The 27,488-nt window shown below is 39.0% G+C and overlaps 1 protein-coding gene across 3 annotated transcripts; it reads left to right on the top strand.

Annotated features, from left to right (window-relative positions):
- Positions 1-1,435: 1,435 nt before the first annotated feature.
- On the top strand, positions 1,436-27,488 carry HACD1 (3-hydroxyacyl-CoA dehydratase 1). Of its 3 annotated transcripts, none has more exons than XM_081820687.1 (8): positions 1,436-1,766; positions 10,560-10,677; positions 10,859-10,877; positions 10,954-11,042; positions 14,001-14,122; positions 18,510-18,688; positions 21,908-22,008; positions 23,909-27,488. In XM_081820687.1, the coding sequence occupies exons 1-7, from the start codon at positions 1,510-1,512 to the stop codon at positions 21,988-21,990; spliced, it is 867 nt and encodes a 288-aa protein (XP_081676813.1). In that variant the 5' UTR covers positions 1,436-1,509; the 3' UTR covers positions 21,991-22,008; positions 23,909-27,488. The 3 variants fall into 3 exon arrangements, with proteins under 3 accessions (XP_081676813.1, XP_081676812.1, XP_081676814.1); XM_081820688.1 differs by lacking the exon at positions 23,909-27,488 and adding an exon at positions 9,931-10,052 and having other exon boundaries at positions 1,645-1,766; positions 21,908-23,807; XM_081820686.1 differs by lacking the exon at positions 23,909-27,488 and having other exon boundaries at positions 1,438-1,766; positions 21,908-23,807.

Below are 27,488 nucleotides of genomic sequence, written 5' to 3'. Positions count from 1 at the left end.
AGTTTTATTTCTTCCATTCCAATTAAACGTCTTAAAAAATAGTCGTTCATAGTTTTCATCAAATTTAAACATTTTCAGCCATTATTTCTTCCCAGGCACATCTCAGCCTCCCCCCCACCACACCCCATTGGAATGTCTTCCTCAAAATTATCTAAGTTTCCCAGGTAGGTTGATAGTGGCCCCTGGATCAGGAGCCCAGAGCCCAGATCACAATAAAGGGATAAGTAAGTCCTCCTTTCTCTCGCTTGGTGACCTCTCCCAAGTGACTCCATACCCTGAGGAGCTACTGGACTCGTAGCTATGTGGTCTTTTGGTGTTCGTCGCCTGCCCAGGGCCTTGTGCTAGTTTCCAGCAGCACAAGCAGATAGCTTCCACAGGCCTGAGCAGAATTTCTTTCGCTGGATCAACGGAGATCTGAGTCACCAGAATGGTGCTAATACGCTAATTTGGGGGGGGACTCAAACTGCTTCAGACCTTTAAGGGATTTATGTGGGTGATTTAAGTGTGGGTTATTTATATGGGTGCTTTATAAGTGTGAGACCTGCATCTCACAACAACCCATGACATAGGTTTATAAATTGTTCCCACTGAGGAAACTGAGGCATAGAAAAGTTTAGATGGCCAAGTTCACAAGCTAGTAAGACTGATGGAGCCAGGAATTTGGGGTTTGAATTTCAGTAATCTGACTCCGGAGCCTGTCTTCCCAACTGTGTGCTTTAAGGGGAAAGAGCAGAGAGCTATTGGGAGAAAGCACGGGTATTTGAAGGAAGATACAAAAGGAAAGGGATAAAGTAGAGAACAGTGGGATACTTGCCTGCGGGAAAGGGTTCTTGTCAGCCCAATATTTGTAGCTTGCCTACATCTGCTCAAACTTTTCTCCTTTGGTATCTTGTCATGTCCTCTTCCCTCCAGCTTCTCTCTAACATCCAACACTACGCTGCATTGAAGTCAATGCCTTTAGAACACTGGCTCCAGGGGAATCCACACAAGTGAGGCAATTCTACTGTATTCCCCTGTACACGCCCCACTGGCCCGCAAAAGTGAAACAGACTGAAGTGGGCGATTCTTCCTTCCCCAGAAGGTCTTAATGCGTACTTAGCGGGAAGATCCTACTACCTGTCCTCACTTCCAGAAACTACCTTCCCAAAGGCTGGGTGGGGCAGGGTCATGCCAAGTCCAGGTGTGTTCCGTCCGCCCCGATTAAATGCACTAGCGAGGGGTCAAGTCACCAGCGCCCAAGACGCCTGGGGCGTCTCACTAAGACGAGGTTCCCCCAGCTACAGACGCGGATAACTTTCTGTGCGAGCGGAAACCACTCAGCCGCCTCGAAACCGTACCCGGGGGCGCGCGGGATCCCGAGCCTCGACGCCCAGGTCGGGCGGCCAGGTCCCCGCGACGCGCGCGCTCCCGAGGGCCGGGGGCGGGGCGGCCGGGGCGGCGGCCGGGGGCGCCCGCTCCTCCCCCTGCGGGCGGCCGGGCTGGCGGGGCCGAGCCCCCTGCGCGCGGCACATGGGGAGCCTGACGGAGGCGGTGGCATCGGACGGTGGCGCTTCAGCGGCGCGCTCGGCGGGGCCCCCTCCCACTCCCCTTCCCCTGTCTTCCACCTCCCTCGGGTGCACGGCTACCATGGCGTCCAGCGAGGAGGACGGCACCAACGGCGGCGCCTCGGAAGCGGGCGAGGAGAAGGAGGCCACCGGCAAGAGGAGGCGCCTCGGCTTGTTGGCCACTGTCTGGCTCACCTCCTACAACATCGCCATGACCGCGGGGTACGTGCGCCGAGAAGGGCCCTCTCCTCCTTCCGCCCACCTCCCCGACATTCAGCGCTCGGGGCGCCGGCTGGGCTGCGGGTGCTCGCGGCTGCGGGGGACAGCAGCGCGGGGCGGCGGGCTGGGCGCGGCGCGGGGAGGGGGCGCGGGCGCCGGCCGTGGGGGAGGGGCGCGGGCGCCGGCGCGGCCGCGGGCGTTGAATGGAGCGGAGTGGAGCGGGGCAGGCGGGCGGAAGGCGGGGGGAAGGGGGGGTGGCCGGGGCCCTGCTAGCCGGGCATTGCCTAATACGGTGCACGGCGTGGCGCGGCGGCTCGGGGCGCGGGCCGGAGGTTAAGTATAGACCCGGGCAGGAATGCGGGGCCGACCCGCGGGGGAGGTGGCTTCGGCCGGGCCGCCCCGGGCGCCGCTGCCTGTTGCTGCTGAAGAAACGCCTGGGTCCCGCGGCCCCGGAGCTGTCCGGCCGGCGGCCCCCACGGTGCATTTCCTCGTGCTGCAGACCTCTGGGCAGAGTTTTCGGAACTGTTAATGTCAGCACGAGTTTTGATTTTTGATTTTTTTTTTCCCCTGAGCCCCAGAGCTTGGGACGATATTTAAAAAACCCTGCCGTATCAGAGCCTGGCCCTCGTGTCCAGCATCTTTATGGCCCCATGCTTCGTGACTGATACCCTGTACTTTTATTTCTGACTTTGAGTGTGACTTACAAGTTAAGGTTACACAATGACTATCGCTCTTCAAAGAGCTGTCCAAGTGACTTGTGTGTCGACTGCTTTTCAAGACCTGTTGGGAAAATGCTCTTCTGTTTCTAAATTGCACTGCCTTTTTTAAAAAGCTATTTTGTCATTATCACATGAAGTAATTAATCTATATAAATGTGGCGGAACGTTTACTATCTTAAACTTTCTCTGGGGCTTATAGAAAAGAATAAATGGTTTGACCCAGTACTGAGTACCTATTATGTGTTTAGTGTAACCCTAAATACCAAATACAGTTCGCAAAGAATACATTTATTGAGGATTTGCTATGTGGCAGGTACTGTGTTGATTACTTTAGATGTACAATCTCATTTTTAGTTCTCTACCATCCTGTGAGGGATACATGATATTACATTTGACAGATTAGGAAACTGAGGCACAAAGAGGTTAAGTAATTTGCTCAAGATCATATAACCAGCAGGTGTCAAGACTCGGATTTCAGCCTAGCCAGTCTGACTCCAGAGACATGCTACTTCTTTGCCTTTACGCTTTACTGAATTTTATAATCTCGTAGAAGAAAAATAATATATTCAGAACAACTAGAGAACAATTGAGTACCTACCATGGGCTGCTATCATTAGCTACAGTGGGAGCTGAGAGAATTCTCTCCCCTGTGATAGTCTTACCCAGTTTTTGGAACATTTTTGGAATACCTGCTGTTTGTTAACTGGTATGCTCTCCCTTTCCTTTTCAGTCCACTCTCCCTTTTGAAAACCAGGTTAACCTTTTAAAATGAAAATCAATGCATAAGTCTAGTTTAAAGCCTTCAATGACTCCCTATTACCTCCACTGTAATCTAAGGGATTTAGGCTGTTGGTCATTCAAGGGCCTTTGCAATATGGTCCCTGATTCCCCTTTCCAGTTTTATTGTATTTGAAATCAACCGTAACCCATAATGCCGGCAAAGCACCACGCATTTTTATTTTCACAGCTCCCTCCATTTGTGCTCAGGCCATTCACTCTTTGTATAATATCCTCCTTGTTCCTCATATGATTTCTAAATCAAGCGATCCTCTTTGAAGGTTTCCAGGTCTTCTGCCCCATCTGGAGCAGAATTAAATGCTCCCTCCTTTGTGTTCTCACACTTCATTCCTATCTTTCCTACCTGCCCAGCAAATTACCCTGTATCTGAAACTTATCTGTCTCCCTGCCTATATTGGGAAGGTCCCTTGTCATTTTCCCCTCTGTTTAAAAGCAAAGGTAACCAAAATGGAATAATCCATGTAACCCTTGGGAGGCTTTTAGAGGCACTGAGATTTGAAGAAGGAATAGGATTGGCATATGTGGAGAGTAGATATTTCGAGTGAGATAAATTCTAGAAATAGGCATGAGATGCAAGAAAGCCTGGTATATTTTCTTGATCTAATTGGAGGGTGGTGGTGGAGAACAGAGGTAAATAAAGTTGTAGTATGGAAAGTGGGACACCAAGGTATACATTGAATAGTACGGATAGCACAGGGTTAGCTGAGGTTCTTTTTGTTCACTTAATTTGTTTTTCTCTTTTAGCAGAACTTTGAAGTACATTAAATTTTTGTAATAGTTTTGAAAACAATAAAATAATAGATAAGTATTTACATAAATATAAAAAAAGAACTTGCCTAATTTTATAAGCTTAGCATGACCTTTTTTCTTATCTTTTATGTGAATATCTTCATTCAGATAGCATATATCCCCATTATGCTATTATTCCTCTTGCCTGCTTTATTTTTCTCATTGCACTTATTGCCATATAACTGTACACCGTATTTTACTACTTCGTATTGTTGCTTATTGTCTGTCATGCCCCCATTAGAGTGTAAGCTGCTAAACGCATCTTATAGAGCATTGCAGTTAGGGTATCTGCTCTTTATATATTCTATTTTCACCTAATATCCTACCAAATATTTCTGTATAGTTTTCATAAAAATATTCTTTCATGGCTACATAAGAGTGTATAGATTTAATGTACAGTAACGGATTAGCTCATTCCTCTAATGACATTTTGCTTTTATTTGTATCTGTTAAATTAGTCACTTAGGATGAATTCCCCAGAGTAGAATTACACCTTTAAAGGATGTGAGGATTTTTATGGTACTTGTTCATAATAGGTATTTGACCAGAGAAGTGAGTATTTCTCCCTCTCTCTCTCTCTCTGGTGGTTTTTTTTTTTTTTTCTTTTTCTTTTCAGGACTTTTGAGCCCATATGTGTCAAGTGCATTGTCCTTGGTCAAATGAGAGACATAAGATAAATATTTTAGGCTCTGTCCTTGAAGAAGTATAACCTGGGGGGCATTTATATATTGCAGTAAAAGACAGAATGAGTTAAGTGCTTGACAGAGGTGACAGGTCAGACAGGTAGGGGGAATCAGAGAAAGCTTTGTGGTAGAGATCATAGCATTTCAACTGAGCTCTGAAGGATGAGTAGGATTTGATAGGCATGGATGAGGAAACAGCATGAGTTAGGGTACAGAGATGTGACATTCCTAGACATGTTGTTCAGGCAATAGCAAGTGGGCCTGAAGTGTAGGGGGAAGATGAAGCTCGATGGGGAGCATGGACCACTGCACAGGGCCTTAAATGCCTTGCTAACATGTTTGGATTTTAATCTGTAAATAGTACAATAAGGTGTTGGTTAGAGGCTATGCTTCACTCCTGTTTTGCTGGGTAGCCTCAGATAAGTTACTTAAACTCTCTGACCCTGAGTTTTCTTATCTGTAAATTGAAACAATACAGCTCCTTTACTAGATTATTACAAAGAATAAAAAGATCATGGATATGAAGTGATCAGCAAGGTGAATGATACCGAGAGAGAAACTACTTAAGATAATTTCAGAGTATACATAGTGTGAGTTATTAGAGCACCAAACCCAAGGTTCAGGCATATACATTTCCCAAAATGTTAAGTAACAGACATATATTTTATCCCTGAGGAGGGTAGATCCATTGTATGGATCTTGTTTATCCAGCTTGTTTATCCATTTATCTGTTGATGGACATTTTGGTTCTTCCCAGTTTTGGGCGTGACAAAGCTATGAATATTCAGGTACAAGTCTTTGGACATATGCTTTCATTTTTCTTGGATGAATATCTTTGAGTGGAATGGCTGGGTCATATGGTGGTCGGATTCTTGATTTCTTAAGAACCTGCCCAAACTTTTCCAGAGTGATTGTACCATTTTACATCCCCATGGGCAATGAATGAGAGCTGCTGTATATCCTCACCAAAACTTGGTATGGTCAGTCACTGTAATTTTAGACATTCTAATAGGTGTGTGGTGTTATCTCATTGTGATTTTATTTTGCATTTCCCTAGTGACTAATGACACTGAACATCTTTCCATGCATTTACTTACCATTTGTGTATCTTTTTTGGTACAGTGTCTGTTCAAAACTTTTGCCCTTTTTAATTTTTTAATTTTTATTTTTTATAATTTTTTAAAAGATTTTATTATTTGACAGAGAGAGACACAGAGAGAGAGGGAACACAAGCAGGGAGAATGGGAGAGGAAGAAACAGGCTCCGCACTGAGCAAAGAGCCAGATGTGGGACTCTATCCCAGGACCCTGGGATCATGACCTGAGCCAAAGGCAGATGCTTAACAACTGAGCAACCCAGGTGCCCCATTTTGCCCCCCCCTTTTTTTAAATGAGGTTGTTTGATTTTTCTATTACTGAGTTCTGAGAGTTTTTTATATAGTATGGATATAGGTCTTTGTCAGATATGTGATTTGTAAATATTTTCTCCTAGTTGTGGCTTGGTTTTTTTATTTTCTTCACAGTGTCTCTCAAAGAGCAGAAGGTCTTACTCTTAATGAAATCCAGTTTATCTGTTTTTTTTCTTTCATGAACCTTTCAGCTTAACTCCATTGGCATGAGTGTCTATGTGCAGTACCTTGAAACACATATTGGCTGCTAAATAAAAGTTTCAATTTAGTCTAGGAAAGGAAGTTTAGAGGTGTCAATGAACAATATATGAAAGTATGGATGGTATGAATGTCAAAGACCATCTCTGGGACAAGCCTCCGCAGGGTTACTTTATCGGAGGTGTCAAGAAGAAATGATAACATTAGAATATCATCATTTTTCAGTAATGCTGAAATAATGGCTCTGGGCAATGATCAGCAGTGAGTGCTAACATCACAAACAAAAGGGACGACCAGAAATTATGTGCTCTTTAGGGAAGTACACAACATAACTTAGGAATTAGCCTCGAATGTGAATCTGTCTGATCAAGCACATGGACCTGTCAACTTCACAGGAAATACAGGGGACAGAGAACATAATAAATGACATGTGGGTAACCTTGCAAGACAAACCACTCAGTGTTCTCGACAGACAAATTTCACGAGAAAGAGAGGGAAGGAGAGATGAATGGATAGAGGGAGGGAGGGGAAACCTATAGATTAAGAGTCATGAAAGACACAGCAACTAATTACAACATATGAACTTCATTTCAATCATGAATTTTAAAAATTATGAGACAATTGAGAAAATTTATATCCTGCCTCTATGTTTTGTGACTGAAGATTTTATTTACATGGGATTGTGGTATTATGGTAATGTTTATTAAAAGCAATCCTCTTATTATGAATCAAACTATAGAAGGTATGAGATTTCCTTCAAAGTAATGAGGGGAGGGGATGGTGAAGAGAGAAGCAAATAGAGGTTTGGATGATACAGGATTGTCCATAAGATGATAATGCTTGAAGCTGGGCAGTGGGCTCATGGGGGTTCCTTATACCCTTCTCTGTATCATTGGGTATATGCGAAGTTGTTCATAATTAAAATCTAAAAAGAAGTGTTGAAATAAAAAAAGAAGATACAGGTGTAGATAAGCCAAGTTCCCTATGGAGCAGGTTGTCTCCAAGAAACCTCAGGAGGAAAAGAAAGAAGCACCAGAGACAACCAAAGAAAGAACTCCTTCAATAAGATTTTTCAGGGTCATCATAGCGTAGTGACATGGCAAGAAGGCCCTGTGTTTAGTGAGTTATGATTCATACCTCCTGTTACAGCACTATTTTGTTTTCTCCACTTAACTAATTTAATAGTTCCTTGAGGCAAGGTCTAGGTCTTATTTATTTCCCAACATGTAGCACACTCCCTGGCTTAGCAATAAATGTTGAACGTGATGATGAATGAATAAAGAAATGAATTAAGCCAAAAAGCAAGCAATCTTTTACATAGAAAGCACATGTTTATATATTTTCCAAAAAGAGTACTTTCTCAAGGACTGAGCATATCCATCTGGGTTCAAATTTAGGTAATCAGTCGCTCTGGCCTATTATTTAAAAACAGAACCTTCTAGAAAATAATTCCAGGGGCGCCTGGGTGGCTCAGTCGTTAAGGTCTGCCTTCAGCTCAGGTCATGATCCCAGAGTCCTGGGATCGAGCCCCGCATCGGGCTCCCTGCTTGGCGGGAAGCCTGCTTCTCCCTCTCCCACTCCCCCTGCTTGTATTCCCTCTCTCTCTGTTTCTCTCTCTGTCAAATAAATAAATAAAATCTTTAAAAAATAAATAAATAATTCACAGTTGCAGAAGCTCTACTTGCTTTTGCATTTTTTTTTTTTAATTACAATTACTAAACCGATGAATGTAGGAAGTGCGAATTTAAATGTAGGGCCCCTATGGGAGACTTTGTCATCCCATTGTGATGGTGGGTTTAGAAAGTGAGCCCTCATTAGTTCAGATAAGTTTCTGGCCACAGTGACTGAAAAACAGTTGAGAAGTTAGGATAGATGGCTCCATGGTCCTTTCTCACCCCACCCAGAGTGTTAATTTCTTTTATTTCCGAACAAGTTAGTAATTGGTAAGAGCCTAATACTGTATTAGGTGGTACGATACTGCCACCTATGGAACAACAGTAAAATTTGTTACCGTGTTATAATACGTGGATTTTTATATCTTGCTATTTAAAAATGTAGAAAAGTTGCCATCTAATGAATCCTTTGATGAATTCTTTGGTAGGTTAATAATTACCTCTTAACATGATCTTTTGTAAAACTCTGATTTGGATTTTCCTTAAAAAAAAAGAGAGACAAGTGTATGAAAAATGTGAATGTAAACATCTTAATATGTTTTTTGTTTTCTTATTGTTAGTGTTAGACTTAGAATTGAAGATGGTGAAATCATAATATTTTAAACCTAGAAGGCATATAAAACATCACCCAGATTAGCCCAGCACAGAATTCAGCATTGACCCTCATATGGGATGAAACCATCAGTCGAATCCAGTAAAGGCAGGGTATCATGGAGAGAGAATAGCATGGGGCGTTGGGAGACCTCAAGGGGTCTATTTCTACCTGGACTGTTGACTTTAAGACTTAGGGTAAGTCACTTGACACCTCTGCATGGTGTCTGTCTCATCTATAACAGTGGCCCTCAAACCTTTTGGATAGCATACTACTATCAGTTAAAATATTAGAGCATAATTCTCTCTATAACTTTTAAAATTTACTTGTAATTCAAATATACCAAATACTATGATTAGCTAATATCCCAAGGCACAATACATACCTAGAGCCAGACCAGTACAGCATCGTGGTTCAAGGGCATAGACTGAGCTCAGCAGTGGGTTTACATCCCCCGCTGCCTGGCTCTGTGACCATTTCTGCCTGTTTCCTCAGCAGTAAAATAGGATAATAGCAGTCCCTTCCTCACAGGGAATTTGTGAGCATGAAACATTAATATGTTAAATGTGCATTTAGAACATTAAAAGCGTTCCGAAAGTATATATGTTATTATCAGCGTTGTTGGTATCATTAAAATTTCCATCTTTGGAAGGTCTTGCTGATAATTTCAGATTTTACCTGACTTCTTGTCACACCTCAGAGGAACGTACATCCCTGCTTTCCTCTCAGTGTGTGCTGAGGAGGAGTGGAATTGCCCAGAGGAGAAGCACAAGCCTCCATCTTCTTCCATTGACCTTGTTGACCATGTTCATCGTATTCAATCAGTAGTTCCTTTGTGGGGAATCTTTAAAGCCATTTGTCCTTTTTATGAGTATTCTTTAATTAAAAAGTTAAAGCCATATAATAATGTTATCATTCATAAACCTATGTAAGTAGACACTTTGGAGACCATCGAATTAAAAAAGCCTGGAGTAGGGCGCCTGGGTGGCTCAGTTGTTTAAGCGACTGCCTTCGGCTCAGGTCATGATCCTGGAGTCCCGGGATCGAGTCCCGCATCGGGCTCCCTGCTCGGCGGGGAGTCTGCCTCTCCCTCTGACTCTCCCCCTCTCATGCTCTCTCTCTATCACTCTCTCTCTCAATAAATAAATAAAAATCTTTAAAAAAAAAAAAAAAAGCCTGGAGTAGCTACTCCTTTCCGTGGGTGGGTTACTAAAGATTTTAAAAAGTTACAGATGGCGTAACTTTTTAAAACTTAAAAGTGCTCTTGTAATTGTGAGGGAAACTGGAAAAAAATGAACTCTCATTAGTGTCTCTAGCAGATTGAGTGTATGGTGAGAAAGCCAGTCTTCGCACGTGCAGCTTGTGTGTGGAGTGCTGGTCATTCACAGCACACAACCTGTCGCATAGAAATAGAGCTTGAAAAGGCAAGGTATATGTATTTTGTGCTTTTTGTGAAACAAACTCTTTGAAAGCAGGCCCATATCTGACCTTCTGTATGCCTTCTGTGGCACAACAGTTGTTATTATTTAGTGCAAATTCTAAAAAAATTATTATGAAAGATTTTTACTTATGCTTACATATAAATATATACCATATATTTGTATAAATACATACACACTCACAGGTTTTTACCTTAAGAAATATTTATATAATTATGAAATGCTTTATAATAACCACTTCTTCAGTCTGTCTGCTGAAACCAAACATGAAAGAGACATTGTTTGACATTTGAATCTAGTTGATCTCCAACATGTTCCCCCTTGAAGAGTCAATGTAAAAACAATGCCATTTCTTCCTGTGGGTTTTGTTAAATAGAGTAATGAACTGAGAACATAATAAAACAACATGTTACTATATAAACTATGTCATTTATTTTCAGGAAGATCCTTGGTATTCATTTTGATAGAACTTTATGAAATACTTTTATTTCTTCTAGGTGGTTGGTTTTAGCTATTGCCATGGTACGTTTTTATATGGAAAAAGGAACACACAAAGGTTTATATAAAAGTATTCAGAAGACACTTAAATTTTTCCAGACATTTGCCTTGCTTGAGGTAAGTTTTTAATGATGCTGTTTTCCTATTGTAATATTTATTTGAAAAATTATTTGTTGAGCAAAATCAGCCTCATTTTGCTGATGACATACCACCTATGGATTTGTAGAAAAGCAGTGTTTGCAGGGATTTATATTATGTTGCATGCTATTGACTTGTGATTTTTTTTATTTGCTTACAGATAGTCCACTGTTTAATTGGTGAGTTTCTGATTTAATTTTTATTGTCAGTATAAATTGCCTTTAGGGCAATGGTTGACTTGTTTTTCTCTTCAAGGAATTGTACCTACTTCTGTGATTGTGGCTGGGGTCCAAGTGAGTTCAAGAATCTTTATGGTGTGGCTCATTACTCACAGTATAAAACCAGTAAGTGACACTAACAGGTTCTCTTCATGAGCCTGCAGGAAAGCTTTTTTATTAATAGGAATCTAAAATACTAACATTGCTATATTTCAGGAAGCAGAACCACTAGACAAAAAAGGGGCTGGGTTTGGATTTAAGTGTGATTGTACATTGACTTAGTGCATTAGTAGAATGACCTTGAAACACAAGCAAAACTAAATATTTATATCCATAATCTATTCTCCTCTGATGTTTCCCAGTTTTTAAAATTGATATTCATATTCTGCCAAATAGTTAACTGAAAATTTTCTATTGATGTGTATTCTCTTTGATTATGTATTGAAGTCGCCACTATAAACAGGGTGTTTTTCCTCATTCACCATGGAGTGTTGTAGCAACAGGTGTAAAAAGCAAATATAGTTCTGTAGATCTGAGCAAATGGGAAAGACTAAATGAAAAGTTGGAAGGGCTGGGGAGCTTAGGGGAAATTAGCATATTATTTATTGAGGCATGACAGGAGACAGACCTGAATCTAATTAATGGCTCAAACCCTTCTAGACAAACACACACCACGCTCACTATGTCAAGACACTGGGCCTTTTAAACCCATGACAGAAACATTTCCCAGATGGGCCCTTCTGACCTTCTGATAGCCTCCGGCGTCTCCTGGCTACTTGAGGACAGATCTCTGGCCTTCTTTCCATTCCTGAGATGCCTTTCTTGTCCCTCGTCTGCTTGGAATGATACCTTCACTCACTTCCCTTGCCTGTGAGACTCACTGGCCCCCGTCTGCACAGGGACAGATCACTGCCCTTCTGCTCTCTCACCACTCTGCCCGTTAGCCTCTCCAGACCACCGTCTTTCATTCAACTCCCTCGGTCCACCTGGGCCCTCACCAGGGACTGCTGTGCACTTAGCAGTGAGTGCAGGCCACGTGGAGAGCCAGACTTTGTATTCAGATTGCCGTGTAGTTTAAAAGCAGGAGTCCACCATAAGCAGAATAAAAGAAAGACTGTTCCAGACAGTGAGCGAATATAATAGCCGGGCCGGGACTACAAAGAGTCTGAAGACTGAGGAAGAAGAGAGACCAGACAGGGTGGCCAGCATCAGCTGTGGAAAAGAAGTGAGAGAGAATCTAAAGGGTTGCTAGCCCCCAAGAGAAAAAAGACCCATCTGCTCTTTTTTATCCTCCAAAGGATCTCTGTTTTAGTCTTACTATTTAATTTTCTCCAACAAGAGTTTCCTACCGGTACCTTTCCACCCCTCTTTAATTAATTCAGCCAACATTTACTTCTATACATTTGACATTGTGCTCATGTCTGGATTTACAAAAATGGATAGGGCCATTCCGGCTATATGCGTACTGGTTGTTGGGAAGTGGGGGGCAGTCTTACAGATGTCGAATCATTCAACAAATACTAATCGCACAGCTGTTCTACACCTGAGACTTTGCTGGGGATCTGGCAGTTAATACAAATATAGTCCCTGCCTCGTGGATCCTGTAACTGGGAGAGGTGGTAAACAAGTAGTTGCCCAAATACAGCTGACCTTGAACAACACGCGTTTGAACTGTGCATGTTCACTCATACATAGAATTTTTTTCTTTTTATAAATTTTTTTCTGATAAATACAGTACTATGTGTATTTTCTTTTATGATTTTGTTAATGACATTTTCTTTTCTCTAGCTTGCTTTATTGTAAGAATACAATATATAACATACAACATACAAAATATGTGTTAATCAACTTTTTACAGGTTATCGATAAGGCTTCTGGTCAACAGTAGGCTATTAGTTGTTAAGTTTTGGGGGAGTCAAAACTTACATGCGGGTTTTTTGACTACGCAGCAGGGGTTGGTGCCCCTAACCCCCACGTTGTTCAGGGGTCAACTGTAATTGTTTCATTATGTTAGTGTTAGTGCTTTGAAATAAGAGTATGTATTACCATGTACCTGGGGACTTAGCCTGACCTAGGGAGGGAGGGCAGGCTTACCCGAGGAAGGAATGTATAAGGAGAGCACTGATGCATACACAAGAGTCAGGCAGACAGACTTTCATACAAATCGGCAAGTGTTATAATACAGATATGAACAAGGAAAGTGAGCAAATAACTGCTCAGGGCGAAAGGAGGGGTTTGGGAAAAGTTTTTCAGAGGGCGTGATGCTTTAGCTGGATCATAAAGGGTGAGAAAGGGTTTCCCGTGGGAACTAACAAGGGAGTGAGTAGCATTCTAATTGGAGGGAATAGCGTGTGTTAAGATGCAAACGTTCAGAGCATGTTCTGGAAATAATACTAAGTTGGTGTCACCAGAGAGAGAGATCTGGTAGTGGGAGGTTGAGAGATTGCAGATGAAGTTGGGGAGATTCCTGAGCTCCAGATTGCAGAGAACCTTGAATACGATCCTTTTCTTCTGTTAAGCAATAGAGAGCCAAAGAAGCTTTTACATCACAGAATCACTGCTTCCAAATGTGTTTTTGTTTGTTTTGTGCTTAAGAGAAGACGTCTGTTCATGAAGAGAATAAAGAGTGGAGAGGCTATTTAGCAGGCTGTTACAGTAGCGTGGATAGAGACGGTGAGGCCCTGAATTCAATGGTGGTCACAGGACAAAAGACAAGTGGACATATGCAGTAGCTAGTGCTCTAGTAGGTTGGGTACCCTCAGACGACCCATAGAAAGTTGGAGCATCAGATTGTTCCCACGCTGGTTTTGAGGGGGTGATGTTGTCACGGGTTGGTTGAGTTAGCGGCCGGAACAAAGGCTGAGAAAGAGAAACCAGTAGAAATGTGACCATTCCTGTGCCTAGGACATATTTGTGTGTTGTCATGAATTATGTAATGGTGACAGCGTTAAGTTTTCTGTCTTGCCTCTGTCTGCCCCTGACATTCCAGTGTAGTCAAAGACACATAGTAAATAACTAAGATATCTTCATGGAGAAAAATGTTGAAGGTTAAACCACACTGTGGGTTTCTCTGTGGTTCTGCAGATCCAGAATGAGGAGAGCGTGGTGCTTTTTCTGGTCGTGTGGACTGTGACAGAGATCACTCGCTATTCCTTCTACACATTCAGTCTTCTCGACCACTTGCCATACTTCATTAAATGGGCCAGGTGGCGATGTCTTGCCGTTTAGTTTCTCACTAGTGCATGCGTGTTGTGTGTGCTGAGCTAACACCAGAGAAGGAAAATTTGTGTCTTAGCCCATGATGCCAGGATGCTGTGTTTTGGCTATTAGCAGTGCTATAACTTGAATTCTAAAAGCTTAATTTAATGATCAGAGAAAAATCACATTAATACATATTTTGAGTAAAACCAATGCCAGACAAGTTATATCAGTATCCTTACATAACATGAATTGGTCATTCATTTTTCTTTGGAAGCAAAACTTATAATTTTTTTGAATTATATTAAATTCTGTGCCAAAAATATGGCATTTTTTTCTGAATGATTTAAATCATTTTAATAATCTAGTATCCACAATTTTTAGTATCTTATGTATACAATCTCAGTTTCTTTGCAGAGATAGACATTTTTGAAAGTCACACTTAAGCTGTATTTTTGGAATGTGGACAAAATTTATATTTCAATGGCTCTAAATATATCTATCCTTTTTTTTTTTAAATGATTTTATTTATTTATTTAACACAGAGAGCGAGAGAGAGAGCGAGCACAAGTAGAGGGGAGCAGGCAGAGAGAGAGGGAGAAGCAGGCTTCCTGCAGAACGGGGAGCCCAATGTGGGACTCGATCCCAGGACCCTGGGATCATGACCTGAGCCGAAGGCAGCCACTTAACCAACCACCCAGGTGCCCCTAAATATATTTTTAAAGTGAAAGATGTTCTGTTTTTTTTTAAGTTTGAATTCTTTGAGCAACCAATATTTTACAAAGTTATTATAAAAACAAGACTGCAATTTGAAGAACAGATCACAAACCAGTGTAGATTTGTTCCTTTTGTTTCCTGGGTTGTACTTAGAGTCACAACAACAATAACACGTGTTGTGTACTGAATGCATGCCTGAGATGCAGGGTTGAAAACAAGAAAAACTCTGTCCTCTTGAGACATAGGAGACCAAAAAAATAAAACAACTAACAGATATGTGAGATGCCAGGTGTGGGAAGTGCAAGGAGGCAGCTGGGGGAGGACAGTTATATCCCCTATATATCTGTCCCTTATATGTCTCTTCCACATAGGTAAAGTAAAAGGGTTTGACGGTATTTTCATTCTTTAAATTTTTTGTTCAACTACAGAAGTAATACGTTTTCATTGTAAGAAATTCAAAAAAGCACAGAAATATATAGACTCAACATGGCAAGTTCCTGTTTATACTCCTCCCTGACCACTACTTTCCCCTGGAGGGAAAAAGCTTGGAGTTTACCTGTCCACACTTTTTCATATTAACGAAAATGTGAACACACAAACATGAGTTTCTAAAAACATAAATAGAATGACATTATGTTTGCTTTTTGTTTATATCTTGGAGCTCTTTTTTTTTTTTTATATCAAAACAGGAATGTTTAGATCTACTTGTAACTCTTAATGCTGCCCAATATTCCATAGTATGACTGACCTGTTCTCTGTTGCCCGAATTTAGATCATTTCCAGTTTGCCAATATTATAAATCCTGTTTTGAGATATTATAAACAATACTATGTCCATATGTCTATTTTTTAAAACTCTGATATTTATATTAACACATTCCTAATTTGTTTGAAGGTAACATACAACCAGTGTCAGATTTGTTTTTGATCCCTGTATAATAAAAGCCTAATACTTTTTCTTGTTATTACTCCTTTTTCATAACTTATATATTATACATGTTCAAATATAATGAGCTATATAATATATAAAAAGTCCAATATGAAGGGAAAAAAGACCTTTTGAATTGCTTATAATCCTCCTCCATAAGGATAATCACTGTTAATTATATTTATACTCTTAAGACTTTTTTATATGCTCTCGCTCCTTTGTAGACAGTTTTTGTGGCTTACCACTTTGTTTATTGAAATGCTTTAAAATTATAATTTGAGCTGAAACCTATTGTTTCTCATAAGAAGGCTGCGCTCCCATTTCTATATGTTAGGTTGGTTTTATTCTTATTGTAACCGAGCACTTTTTCACTTTGAGTGATTGGGCCTTTCACACGGTTGGCAGTTTGGAGTGTTGCCGGACTAATCCTAGAATCCATCTCAGTGCATCTTGCGTCTTGCATGACCTCAGTCTTCTGGACCTCCAGCACCTTTGAAAATACTAATTCATGATATAGTCTCTTCATTTACTGTATTTGTAAAATTTACTTGTGAAAAATAATGGTCTTTAATGTTTTGTCTGTCTGCCTTTTGGAATGCATTTTGCATGTCTTGAATTTCTGGAAAAGTTCAAAACATGTTTAAATTTGCTGTTTAGAAATCCTTTGTCAATTGCATTAATGTTAAACCAAGTACTACAAGATCTCTCAATTTTGAAATGTACGTGTTAGCATAATACATGTCAGTTAATCATAATCATGAGTAATTATATTGCATGTTAAAAATCATAAAAGATTCCAACCATCTATATATATTTGCCAACCTCATTAAAAAATCTGAAATAATATTTGTATTTATAGTCAAATGTTGAAGCTGTCATTCTCAAATAAAACTTCACGGTAAGAATGGCTTCTTATTTATAAATAGCTGGCCTACTGTGACGGTTTGAATATACTTCAATTCTACTTACGTGTTAGAAGTGTTCCTAGAAAAGTCCACTGAATAGGCACTTGTGTGTTATTATGTTCCATGTTAATTTCAAAAATGCATTCCCTTCAAAAAAATTTTTAGGTAACAATTAGGAATCTTTAACGAGGAGTTCTTTTTCTGAATAGGTAGTTTAATTTCTCATGCTGCCATCAAAACTTACAGAGCTGGTGACATGCAATCTTTTTCAAGTGCAAAGAAAGTAAATTATATAATTTGTTCTCATTGCATTAAAAATAATCAGTGGCTGAAGGCTTTAAAAACTAGTTTACTCGAGGAGTGATAATGCTTTTTTTCTGTTGAAGAACAGTGCTTCCAGAAAAATCATTGGAGAGTCACATAAAGTTTAAAAACTATGTAAATAAGTTTGAATGTTTTACTTGAGAAGGGATTATAAAATGTTGTTATATGATTTTTAAATTGAGCTAGGAAATTAAGATTGGAAGAGAGTAATTTAAATAATATATGAATAACTACACAAGACTAGGAAGAAAGCAGGTGATATACCCACGGCAAGGAGGGGATAAACAGGGACAGTAAAAGGATCATTGGTCTTTCCTTTTACCACTGAATCTATTTTGGCAAATAATTCTGTTCCCGCACCATCTCTTAGCTGTGTATATCCTTGACATACAATAATAAGGTGATTTTTAAGTTGTCTCCAAGTTTCTCATACTGATAAATTTAACATTTCTTTACAAATATCTTAATGCCAACTAAATGATGAAATAAAATGCGGATTAATTTGATTTCTCTCCTTGTCCACCAACATTTTAACCTTTATTTTCTGTGGTAACTGCCTTGGAGAAAAGTGATTTTCTTTAATGGAGAAAGGTTGTTGCCTTGGGTCCTTGAAGCTCTTCCTGCTGGAGGCCCATAGAAACCTGTAGAACCTTCCCCTCACCTTAGGCAAGAGTAATGGCTGGCCTACTGGGCATTAAAGACCTTGCCACAGCCCAAATGAACAAACTGTGATTTGGGATTTTGAACAGAATTTTCTCAGCTGTTTTAAGCACACTGACAGTTCCTTTAATGTGGGAATTTTGGAAACAACTTGTCTTACCTGTTTTGTTATGAGAACTTTAGTTTTAGACAATATATTCATTAGTAGTTACTGATACTTTAGTATTATTTATATATTAAATACACTAAACATATAAATATGTATTTAGTAGTATTATTTCAGTTTTCTGAAGTAGTAATTAATTCTCTTTTAATTAGTAGCCACAAAGGGGTTTCCAAATGCCTCCAAGAACCACTTTGGTAATTTCAAGATTTAGATATGAAATTAAGATCATAACTAGTCTTCTAAAGCACAGCACTTGATCAATAAATGACTAGCTGAAGGGAAAAAAAAAAAACCACTCAGTTTTGATTCCAAGTGTCAAAGAAGTTACCTTTACAATACCTTATAATACTTACAGGTACTTTACAATATAGTATTTACAACACTTATGTCCTTTACAATACAAAACTACATACATATACATTGTTAACACATATACCAATATTTCAGTACTGTAAAGTAAGTTGACTTCTTGTTTTACTAAGATCTTGCCATCTAAAATGGAAACTGCTATGAGAAAAAAGGAGGATAATTAACTTTATAAGCAAATGATTAAAGTAGAAAAAAATTAACCTCCTGTGAGGGGCACTGTAAATATGTATATTTTTAAGTTTAAAGGCAATAGTAGCAAAAGAACGATGATGTCAAATCCAATCATTATTCTAGAAAAATAATTCTCTGGGGTCTGTCTTTCTCCAGATATAATTTTTTTATCATCTTATATCCCGTCGGAGTTGTTGGTGAACTTCTTACAATATATGCTGCCTTACCATATGTGAAGAAGACGGGCATGTTTTCGATAAGACTTCCTAATAAATACAATGTCTCTTTTGACTACTACTATTTTCTTCTTATAACCATGGCCTCATATATACCATGTAAGTATACGGTCATTAGTACTTTGATTAAGCATATGCTGCGAATGTTTCGTGAAGTATCATGATACGCTAGTGTAATAAACAATGAGACATGATGGCTTACAAATACATCAAAACCTCTGTTCAACCCCACGTGTAGTCATAATTTTAAATAATGGAAGAGTTGAGTGAGTCAAAAAGGGCTCTTTCCTAGTTATAAGGAAAAAGGTAAGTAAATCAATACACAAATGATTGCTTTCTCAGAATCATTTAGAGAGAAGCTGAATCTGACTTTTTTTTTTTTAAAGAAAAGATAGAACACACATCAGTGAACTGTTTGCCAGCATTTAGTTATTTATCTGAAGATAAACATTTTGTCCCTAGAAAATGTCAGGTCAGTTCTGTCTAATCCTTGAGCATACACTTGGAAAAGTTATTTAGGAGTACGTTTTAGTCTTGTGTGTGTTGCTCGATATAGTAGAAAATAATGAGGCTGCTTTTCTTAAAATATTTTGAAAAACTCAGCCTCTTCACTAATTTCTCATCACCTTTCAGTAGTTGCTGTGAATTGGTGAAGCTTTACTCATTTCACTTAAATGGCAATAGTGGTAGGTTTTTAGGTCAAATTTTGATAGTCACTAGCAGGGAATGTGAAAGTAAAGCAAGACTGTTCTTTACCCTTCTCGATAAAATTAGAGGCTCTGGTGTCAGTGAGGGAACAAAGGAAATAAGAAAAGTTTATAGCATCTAAAATCTGCATTGACGTGATATTTAAATAAAACGTAAAAAAAATATTTTATGTAAAGGGGGTGAGCATAAAACCTGGCTAGTCCCTTGAGGCCTCCAACTTTTAAACTTTTTCAAAATCAAAACTGACCTGAGAGTCAGTCTGTTGCCCTTTCCCTCATCTGCTGCCATTTCAGCCTGACTCTCATCAGATTGCCCCCAGGAGGGGGCACGGTCAGGAGGGCCCAGGGGTTGGTCACCTGCAGCACCGTCCACCTCCCCAGCCATGTCTGGAGCAGAGCTAGAGCTCGCTTCTGTTCATATCACAGTTAGAGGTTTGGGGATCGGCTTCCCCTCTTCCTTACGACTAGTGCGGCATCTCCACGGAAACCCAGGGCCCAGCAGGTCATGGCTTGAAAGCATCAAACAGTAACTGTTGGCTGGGTGTTTTCAGGTGTCCTGGGAGATGCAGACTCTGGCCTGTGTCAGCGGCAGCTTCTCAGTTCACCCTGCTGACCGTTTCATGAGGGTCCCACTTGCTGGAGCAGTCCACCAGGGGGATGTTTTCCACTTGATTATTAATATTAGCAGTCATACAACTAGTTGTATTTTGTTTATTAAATTGTATGTTAATTAAAGGTATTAAACAGTACTCTGAGTACTTTAGCACTCAGAAGAAGTGCTGGTAGTTTTCAATAATGACATCACAGATTAGAGGGCATTTCAAGGAGGATGTTATAGACATCGCTTAAAAATCACCCAGCTAGGGCGCCTGGGTGGCTCAGTTGGTTGGGCGACTGCCTTCGGCTCAGGTAATGATCCTGGAGTCCCTGGATCGAGTCCCGCATCGGGCTTCCTGCTCAGCGGGGAATCTGCTTCTCCCTCTGACCCTCCCCCCTCTCATGTGCTCTCTCTCTTTCATTCTCTCTGTCTCAAATAAATAAATAAAATCTTAAAAAAAAAAAAAATCACCCAGCTAGTAAATAAGGCTAGTATTTGAACTCAAGCCCATACTTCTGCTACACTACTCAGAATGTTCTAGACGTATTTTCAATAATCCATCAGTTAGCATTAAGTGTATTTTACCTGAGTATATTTAGACCCCTGGGTATGGTATGATGATTACATTTATCAGGATGGGCAGTAGCTAAATTTAAAAAAATAAATAAACTCTGTTGTGCATTTTTGCTCCATTTGGGTTAAGTTCTAAAAATGGTTCACCAAAGTTGCCTAAGCAAGATATCCAGAGCTTTTTTTTTTTTTTTTTTTGTCATTAGGTTACTTGGTTTTAATCGTTCTGTCCATCAGTCTCAGAAATATTTTTACATTTGTATTGTTTATAGCTGATGTTAATTTGTTCATCCTCTAGCTCTGACACTATAAAGCACTATAATTTGAGAAAATTTGAGAGGGGCTCCTGCTCTGGGCTCTGTTTTAGAGGGCCCTATTCTGGCCCTCCACTGATCCTGATCACTCCTCCACACAGGCCCTCCCCTCCCTTCTAGACCACATTTTAGAAACCTGAGACCCTGGAATTTGTTGCCCACAAGGCACTGAGTGTGCATCTAGGGACTGCACGGATAGACGTCTTCCCCGTTCTGTTCTCCTAAGGGGTAAACCATGTCACCGGTATACACATCCCTGAGATCAAGGGGTAGCCAAGGGGCAGCTCTTTGTGAAGGGTATGGATGAAGCTGGATTGTGTGGGCTTAGATACCCACATATGTTCATGAGACCCCTCACGGTACAGGACAGCTGATGGACCCAAGAAATGGGGGCCAGGCAGGGCAGTGTTCCTTGTGCTGGAACATTCTGGCACAGCATCCCAGGTCATTATGAAGGTATATTTATCAAGATACTTAACTTTGCTAAAGAATCCCCAGCATTACAGGCACACCTCAGAGATATTGCAGGTTCAGTTTGGACCACTAAAGCTAAAATTGCAATAAAGTGAGTCCAACGAATCTTTTTGGTCTCCCAGTGCATATAAAAGTTATGTTTACATTATCCTGTAGTCTGTTAAGTGTGCAATAGCATCAGAGTGTGCACACCTTAATTAAAAAATACTTCATTGCTAATAAATGCTCACCATCATCAGAGTTTTCAGCGAGTCATTACCACTGATCACAGATCACCATGACCAGTACGATAATAATAATGGAAAAGGTTGCAATATTGTGAGAATTCCCAAAATGTGACACAGAGACACGAAGTGAGCACCTGCTGTTGGAAAGACGGTGCCAGGAGACTTGCTCAAGGCAGGGTTACCACAAACCTTCAATTTGTGAAAACCACCATAAAAGGAGGCGAGCCTGGAAACTGCAGAGGCCGATGGTGTGTGGGCCTCGGCCTGCGCTCTCAGCCTGAGCTCTGTTGGGGGGGCAGGGGGGAGGTAGGAGAGGTGGGGGGTGGGCAGCGGCGGGGGATGCTGTGCTTGCCCTCAGAGTGTGTACATGTGAGAGGTTTCAAGTATAAGGTCAACAGCATCCTCCTTTGTTTTCTTTTTTCCATTAGTGTTCCCACAACTCTATTTTCATATGTTACGCCAAAGAAGAAAGGTGCTTCACGGAGAGGTGATTGTAGAAAAGGATGATTAAATGATGCCCGTTAACAAGGTGCTTTTTCCAGAATAACCAGGATTACTTGAGTCCAAGTTTTAATAACAAGAATAAACAACTTTATGAAATACTACAGATTGTATGATTTCTTAGAAATATAACGTGACATGCGGTATTTGCCAATATTTGTCTTCACATTTTCTATAAGAATTATGCACGTATTTATTACCAACTCCTGGGTGGGTGATGATCATTAAGAAAATAATGGGAAAAAAACCTTTTTTAAAAAAAAATTTTACTAATATTTTTTTTTGCAGTGTATGCTCCAAGGTTTTTAAATCAATATTTACAAATTAGTTTAATGATTTAACATTATGATACTTGCCAGTGGTATTTATGTGATATTTATAAATGAAAGTAAATGCAGAATTATAATAACATGTTAATGATGTATTGGTATTTCCTGAACCCAAGATCTGTTTCTTAAAAGTTATAAGGCAGCATTTTTGATTAATAATCATTTTGGAAAACATAGACGTAATTTGCTTTGATAGGACTTTTGATAAAGTAGCTATCAAGTAGATATCACAATTGGAAGATATTCTTTGCATATATGATTAGGCTGTTAAAATTACATATACCGCTAAGCAAATTTGTTTTTATTTGAATTAACCTTCAAGGACAACCTTTTCAACTGTAAGGATTTTAAGGGATTAGAAAGAATGTAAGTGTATACTTTGCCTCACTTGTGAAAAAAGAATAACATTGGGTCTGATCATAATGTTATAGTCAGAACTCTGGCTGAGAAAGGCTTCTGTATACCTCTATACCTGGAATCATCTAATAAAAATCATGTTTTGATAATCCCCTTGTGGGACTTAGGTAATGAAAAGTTTTGGGGTATGACCTAACAGACTCATTTTATTCTGAATTCCATTGAATTTCAAGCAAGAAGTCTTATAATAAACCTCCTGTCCATGTGTTTAGTAGATAGACTGAAGATACTTCAGTACTGCTTTAATTCTTAAGTAGGCCCTTTAATTATTTTTCCCGTTACAGTAAGGTATGCTGCCTACTGACCCAGTTTAGAGAGAATATTAGATGTGTGACTTTAAAAGAAAAGGATTTTTTTTTTTTTTTTTGCCTACTACAGATATGGAGGTGGAATTTTGGTTTTCAGTGTTCTGTACTGTTTGTGCTTGCAATCAACATGTAACATTACACTTTTCCAAACTGTTCTGTTTTGTGGTACCACCTTCTCAGTTTTCTTCATGTGGAGATTTGCAGTTCAGAATAGTTTTGCAAACTTTAATTTTAGATAACGTGATTTTTAAAAGGTGCTATTTCCTTTATTACATTTTAATATTTCTCTGCAGCTGAATGCTTTAACGAGCACTGTGTATTCTATGTATGAGGTTACTAATTCTCAAAATGCAAATGTTCATTCTGCCTTTACACTACTTGATCCGTTTTTATCTTGAATTTTTATATGGAAGAAATTTCCGGGGAGTTTTTCCCTTTGGTGCCATAGCATAAGAAGCTCATGTACATCTTGATCCTGTCAGATGCCTGTCTTACAAAAAATATTTTAAATGCTGTTCCTAAAATGTGTGTTCATTCAACCTGTACTCCCTTCAAGCAGCTGTAATAACTCTTTTTCTCCTTTAGTTGTGGAATATCCTGAGGTAGGAATTGTGATTAACTTTAATAAAAATGAAAATGCATCAAACTATTATTTAGTGACCTTTGTTAGCATAGTATCCCTAAACTTTAGATTTAGTTTATCTTCAGTTATCTTCGATATTCAACTAATTCTAAACTGTCCCTTGGGTAAAAAATAAAGTGCTTAAATGAGAGTTTGATTTGAAAGAGAAAGTATTTGAATTCCTTTGCACTTGTTTTCTGCGCCTGCATCTTTTGAAATTCTCCTGAAGTCGCCCTAACTCTCCTTTTTCAGTAGGCAAACCAGGACATGAATCAAAGACAACTTCCATTCAATCCTGTAGGCCTTGGCATTTGAAAAACATATATCAAGAAATTGTGATACTAGCAACTTTCAATTATATTTGGCGACATTCCACAAAATTCTGGTTGTTTTTCATAGCTTTAAAGATTGATATACAATATGTACAGTGCGTGCAAGTCTTTTTTTTCTTTTGTTTTTCATAGCCTTAACTTGATACTAATACAACACCAACAACCCTGTTATAACTTAATTTTTTAGAAGTATGCCAAAATAAAGTCATTTTCACCAAAAGCTTTTATTGCTTAACCTCTGTAGACTCTCAGGAGCATTATTGTCTCATCTTTGGATTTGTAAGCATCTATTTGGTACGCCACTGTCTTGTGGTTTCTGATGAGACATGGCAAGTGATATGGAATCATACAATAACCCGCACCCCCCAAGTATTTATTTTGTGCCAACTGTGTGCTGAGGACTGTTGAAGGGAACTGGCGTCTTTTTCCTATCATACCTCTCTCCACCCTACACAGTAAGACCTCTGACACGATCGTTAGGTTGGATTGGCTAGGAAATCACATTGCAAAATAATTCTAAAATGTCATGGATTGGTAATCCGATGCGGCAGGATTTTTTTGTTACTTGTGTATACAAGTGAATCAGTGCCACTAAATAACATTCTGGTTTAAAACTTTTCAAATACACTCAAAATCAATTACAGAAATGAAACTGATAAAATAAATCATTAAGGCACAAGGAAAGGAAGGAAATAACTGTAAGAAAAAATAGCTATAGAAATCAGCATTTGAAATATTGTTCAAATGAATGTGTAAAACGTAGAAGTATTTTCCATTAACCTATATAGTGATCTGGAATAGACATATAACTGATAGAAGAAAAAAATAACAGTTTTGTAATTTCTAGTATGAAGGCATTGAATGGAATTGAAAATTCAGTTTGTTCATGTTTTTAGTCTAGATTTACAAAACAAGTAGACTTAAGTAGTTCCTCTAGATATGAAGCTTAAAAACATTCTAAAATTTTTAGATTTTTTTGTTTAGTGTTCCTATTGACAGCTTTAAGAATATTTTTAACATTTTTTGTTTTGAAATAATTTTGAACTTAATAGGAAAGTTGCAAGAATGCTAGATAGTCTTCCCTTGAATTCCCCACCCCTAACACTTTGCCCCATTTGATGTAGTATTCCTTCTCTGTCTCTCCCTCTCTCTCTCTCTCTCTGTATTTTGTGAACCATTTGAGAGTAAGTTGAAAACATTCACTTGTGATGGCTCCACTATATATTTCCTAAGAACAAGGACATCCTCGTACACAGCCACAGTACAATGACCCAAATCAGGAAACTCATGTTGATACAGTACCTTTCTCTAGACTCTGGGCCTCACACAAACCTCCTCAGCAGGGTGTTAGGAACAAACCACATCCATGTTCCCAGACCAGACGCAGTCCTGGTTCAGATGTTACAGTTCCAGTCTAGAGTGGCTCCCTGATTTTTCTTCATGCTTCATGACTTTGACATTTCCAACAGTATAGGGGAGTTCCTTTGTAGAAAGTCTCTCAATTTGGGTTTGTTTGATATTTCCTCATGATTAGATTTCATTTATGCACTCTTCAGCAGGACTTTTGATTTGTTCCATTTACTGGTGATATTAACTTGGATGTGTTAGGGTTTCTGTTTTTTTAATATTTTGGTGACAGGGTAACATGCAGGTATTTTAGTAATAGAAGGCCTGTTGGTCTAGTTCTTTGGAGTTGGTATTTGAAATCAGGCACTGGGATTTTTTTTTTTTTTACCTAATTAATATGCTTGTCCTCTGATACATGAAGATTGATATCTTTTTAAGTGCTTAAAAAGTACTAAACTCTTTTTACACATGCAATTTCCAGGCGTATTACTAAATCACCTTTATATTGACTTTTATGCCCCTAGACTATAAATCTCTGTGAGTAATTAATGTACTTTGGTTTTGCTTAAAATTTCTTAAACACAGCATTCTGTTCTATGCTGTTTTATCCTCTTACCATGTTATTCTGCTATACTAAAATGCTAAATAACACAAGATTGAGATTTCTGTAACATTTAGTTTTATTTCTTGATTTATGGTAGTGCCTTATCCCTATATTCTAAAACGCAGTTTGTACAGTTTGAAAATTAAAAATTATCTTTAAATCCACTTAATGCTTTGTGGTTTTACTTTGAGGATAGGGACAGCATAAAAATGGTTTTCAGAGCATAGCTTTTAGAAGAGTCAACTGAGATCCCAGACTCCTCCTCCCCCCCCCCCGCCCCGAGAGAGGGTACACCAGCAGCCATGGGGCCGAGAAGTCTGCATTTTTAGCAAGATGTGAGGCAAGTCTGGTGCAGACAATTTAGTTTTTGAATCACCTTGGAGGAACAGTACAGTAGGCGAGTATCAGCGGGTGGAGGGAGAGGACTTCTTACAAATGCCCTATCAGTGTACTTTGTATCACTGAAAACAACATTCCTGTGTCATTCTGTATTGTCTCTAATCAAAATGAACACCATAGTTGGAAGTTTATACAAATGAAAAACTTGAGTCACGTAGTCTGAAGAAGTAAGACATTCCATTTTTTTAAAGCATATATTATTTTATCACCATACAATTGCCCTATCCATGCGCTGATGTAGTACATATAGAACATGACAGGTAACGGTGGTAACATCCAGAGTAGCAGGTGTTTTGTTGTGATGAATTTAATGATAGGAGATACATGGACATCATCATAGTTAGAAACTAGGTTAAAAGATTTCAGTTTAGTGGTATTGTTAATTGAAGAGAACTTCTAGTCTCACATACACACAAAGGAATATATTCAAGATTGTGGAAAATGTATATGTTCCTATTTTTGAGAAATATGCATGACAGAAAGTAATCATAATTTGCCTGAATGATTTGTAATTCAATCATCAGTTGACTAAAATAGGTTTGTATCTAAATTAAAATGTTCAGAACCTGGTTTTTATTGAGTTAAACTTTAACTGAACTTCATTAGAACCCTTGCAACAGAAATTAATCTTAGGAACTGAGGAAGGGGAAAGATTAATTTACAGCAAGTGTACTCAAAAAAATGACTTTTGAATGGTTTTCAGCTGGGAGAATGTAGACTTTTGAGCATCAAATATTCTTTTTCAAAGATATAACTTTATTTGTAACTTGGGTACATAAACATTTTCACCAAAATCTGGTGTTACTTTTTTGTTTCAATTCCAAAAGCAACATAATTTATATAGAAAACAGACTTTGTAGCATTAAAAATGTATTACATCTTTTAATGATAATTAAAATTTCAGAAAGTTCAGAATTTCGAGATACTTTTTTTTTTGGTAGAAGACGTGCTACTGTCTGTAGTCAATAGTATGAACTAACAATGTGATAGGTATCAAAAGTTAGATATGATCGTAGATCGCAAAAGACTTAAAAATTATTTTGTGAGAATGTTGGTTATTTTACAGGTGGCCTGTGTTCATAGTCATGAAGCATATTTGGTTCTGGAAAATTCCTAATTTGTTATGCTATGGAGTTATCCGTTTTATGTA

Source organism: Leptonychotes weddellii, chromosome 5, assembly GCF_054177405.1.
Source record: "Leptonychotes weddellii isolate Sample4059 chromosome 5, ASM5417740v2, whole genome shotgun sequence".
Classification (NCBI taxonomy): Eukaryota; Metazoa; Chordata; class Mammalia; order Carnivora; family Phocidae; genus Leptonychotes; species Leptonychotes weddellii.
The sequence above is the reverse complement of the archived record's forward strand: the minus strand, read 5'-3'. Positions and strand labels throughout refer to the sequence as shown.

Bases quoted from the DNA above. Each gene is read 5' to 3' on its own strand.
- HACD1 (XM_081820687.1), top strand. From the start codon at position 1,510: ATGGGGAGCCTGACGGAGGCGGTGGCATCGGACGGTGGCGCTTCAGCG. The intron at 1,767-10,559 runs GTACGTGCGCCG...TATTTCTTCTAG, and splicing joins AACATCGCCATGACCGCGGG to GTGGTTGGTTTTAGCTATTG. The intron at 18,689-21,907 runs GTAAGTATACGG...TTTTTCCATTAG, and splicing joins CATGGCCTCATATATACCAT to TGTTCCCACAACTCTATTTT.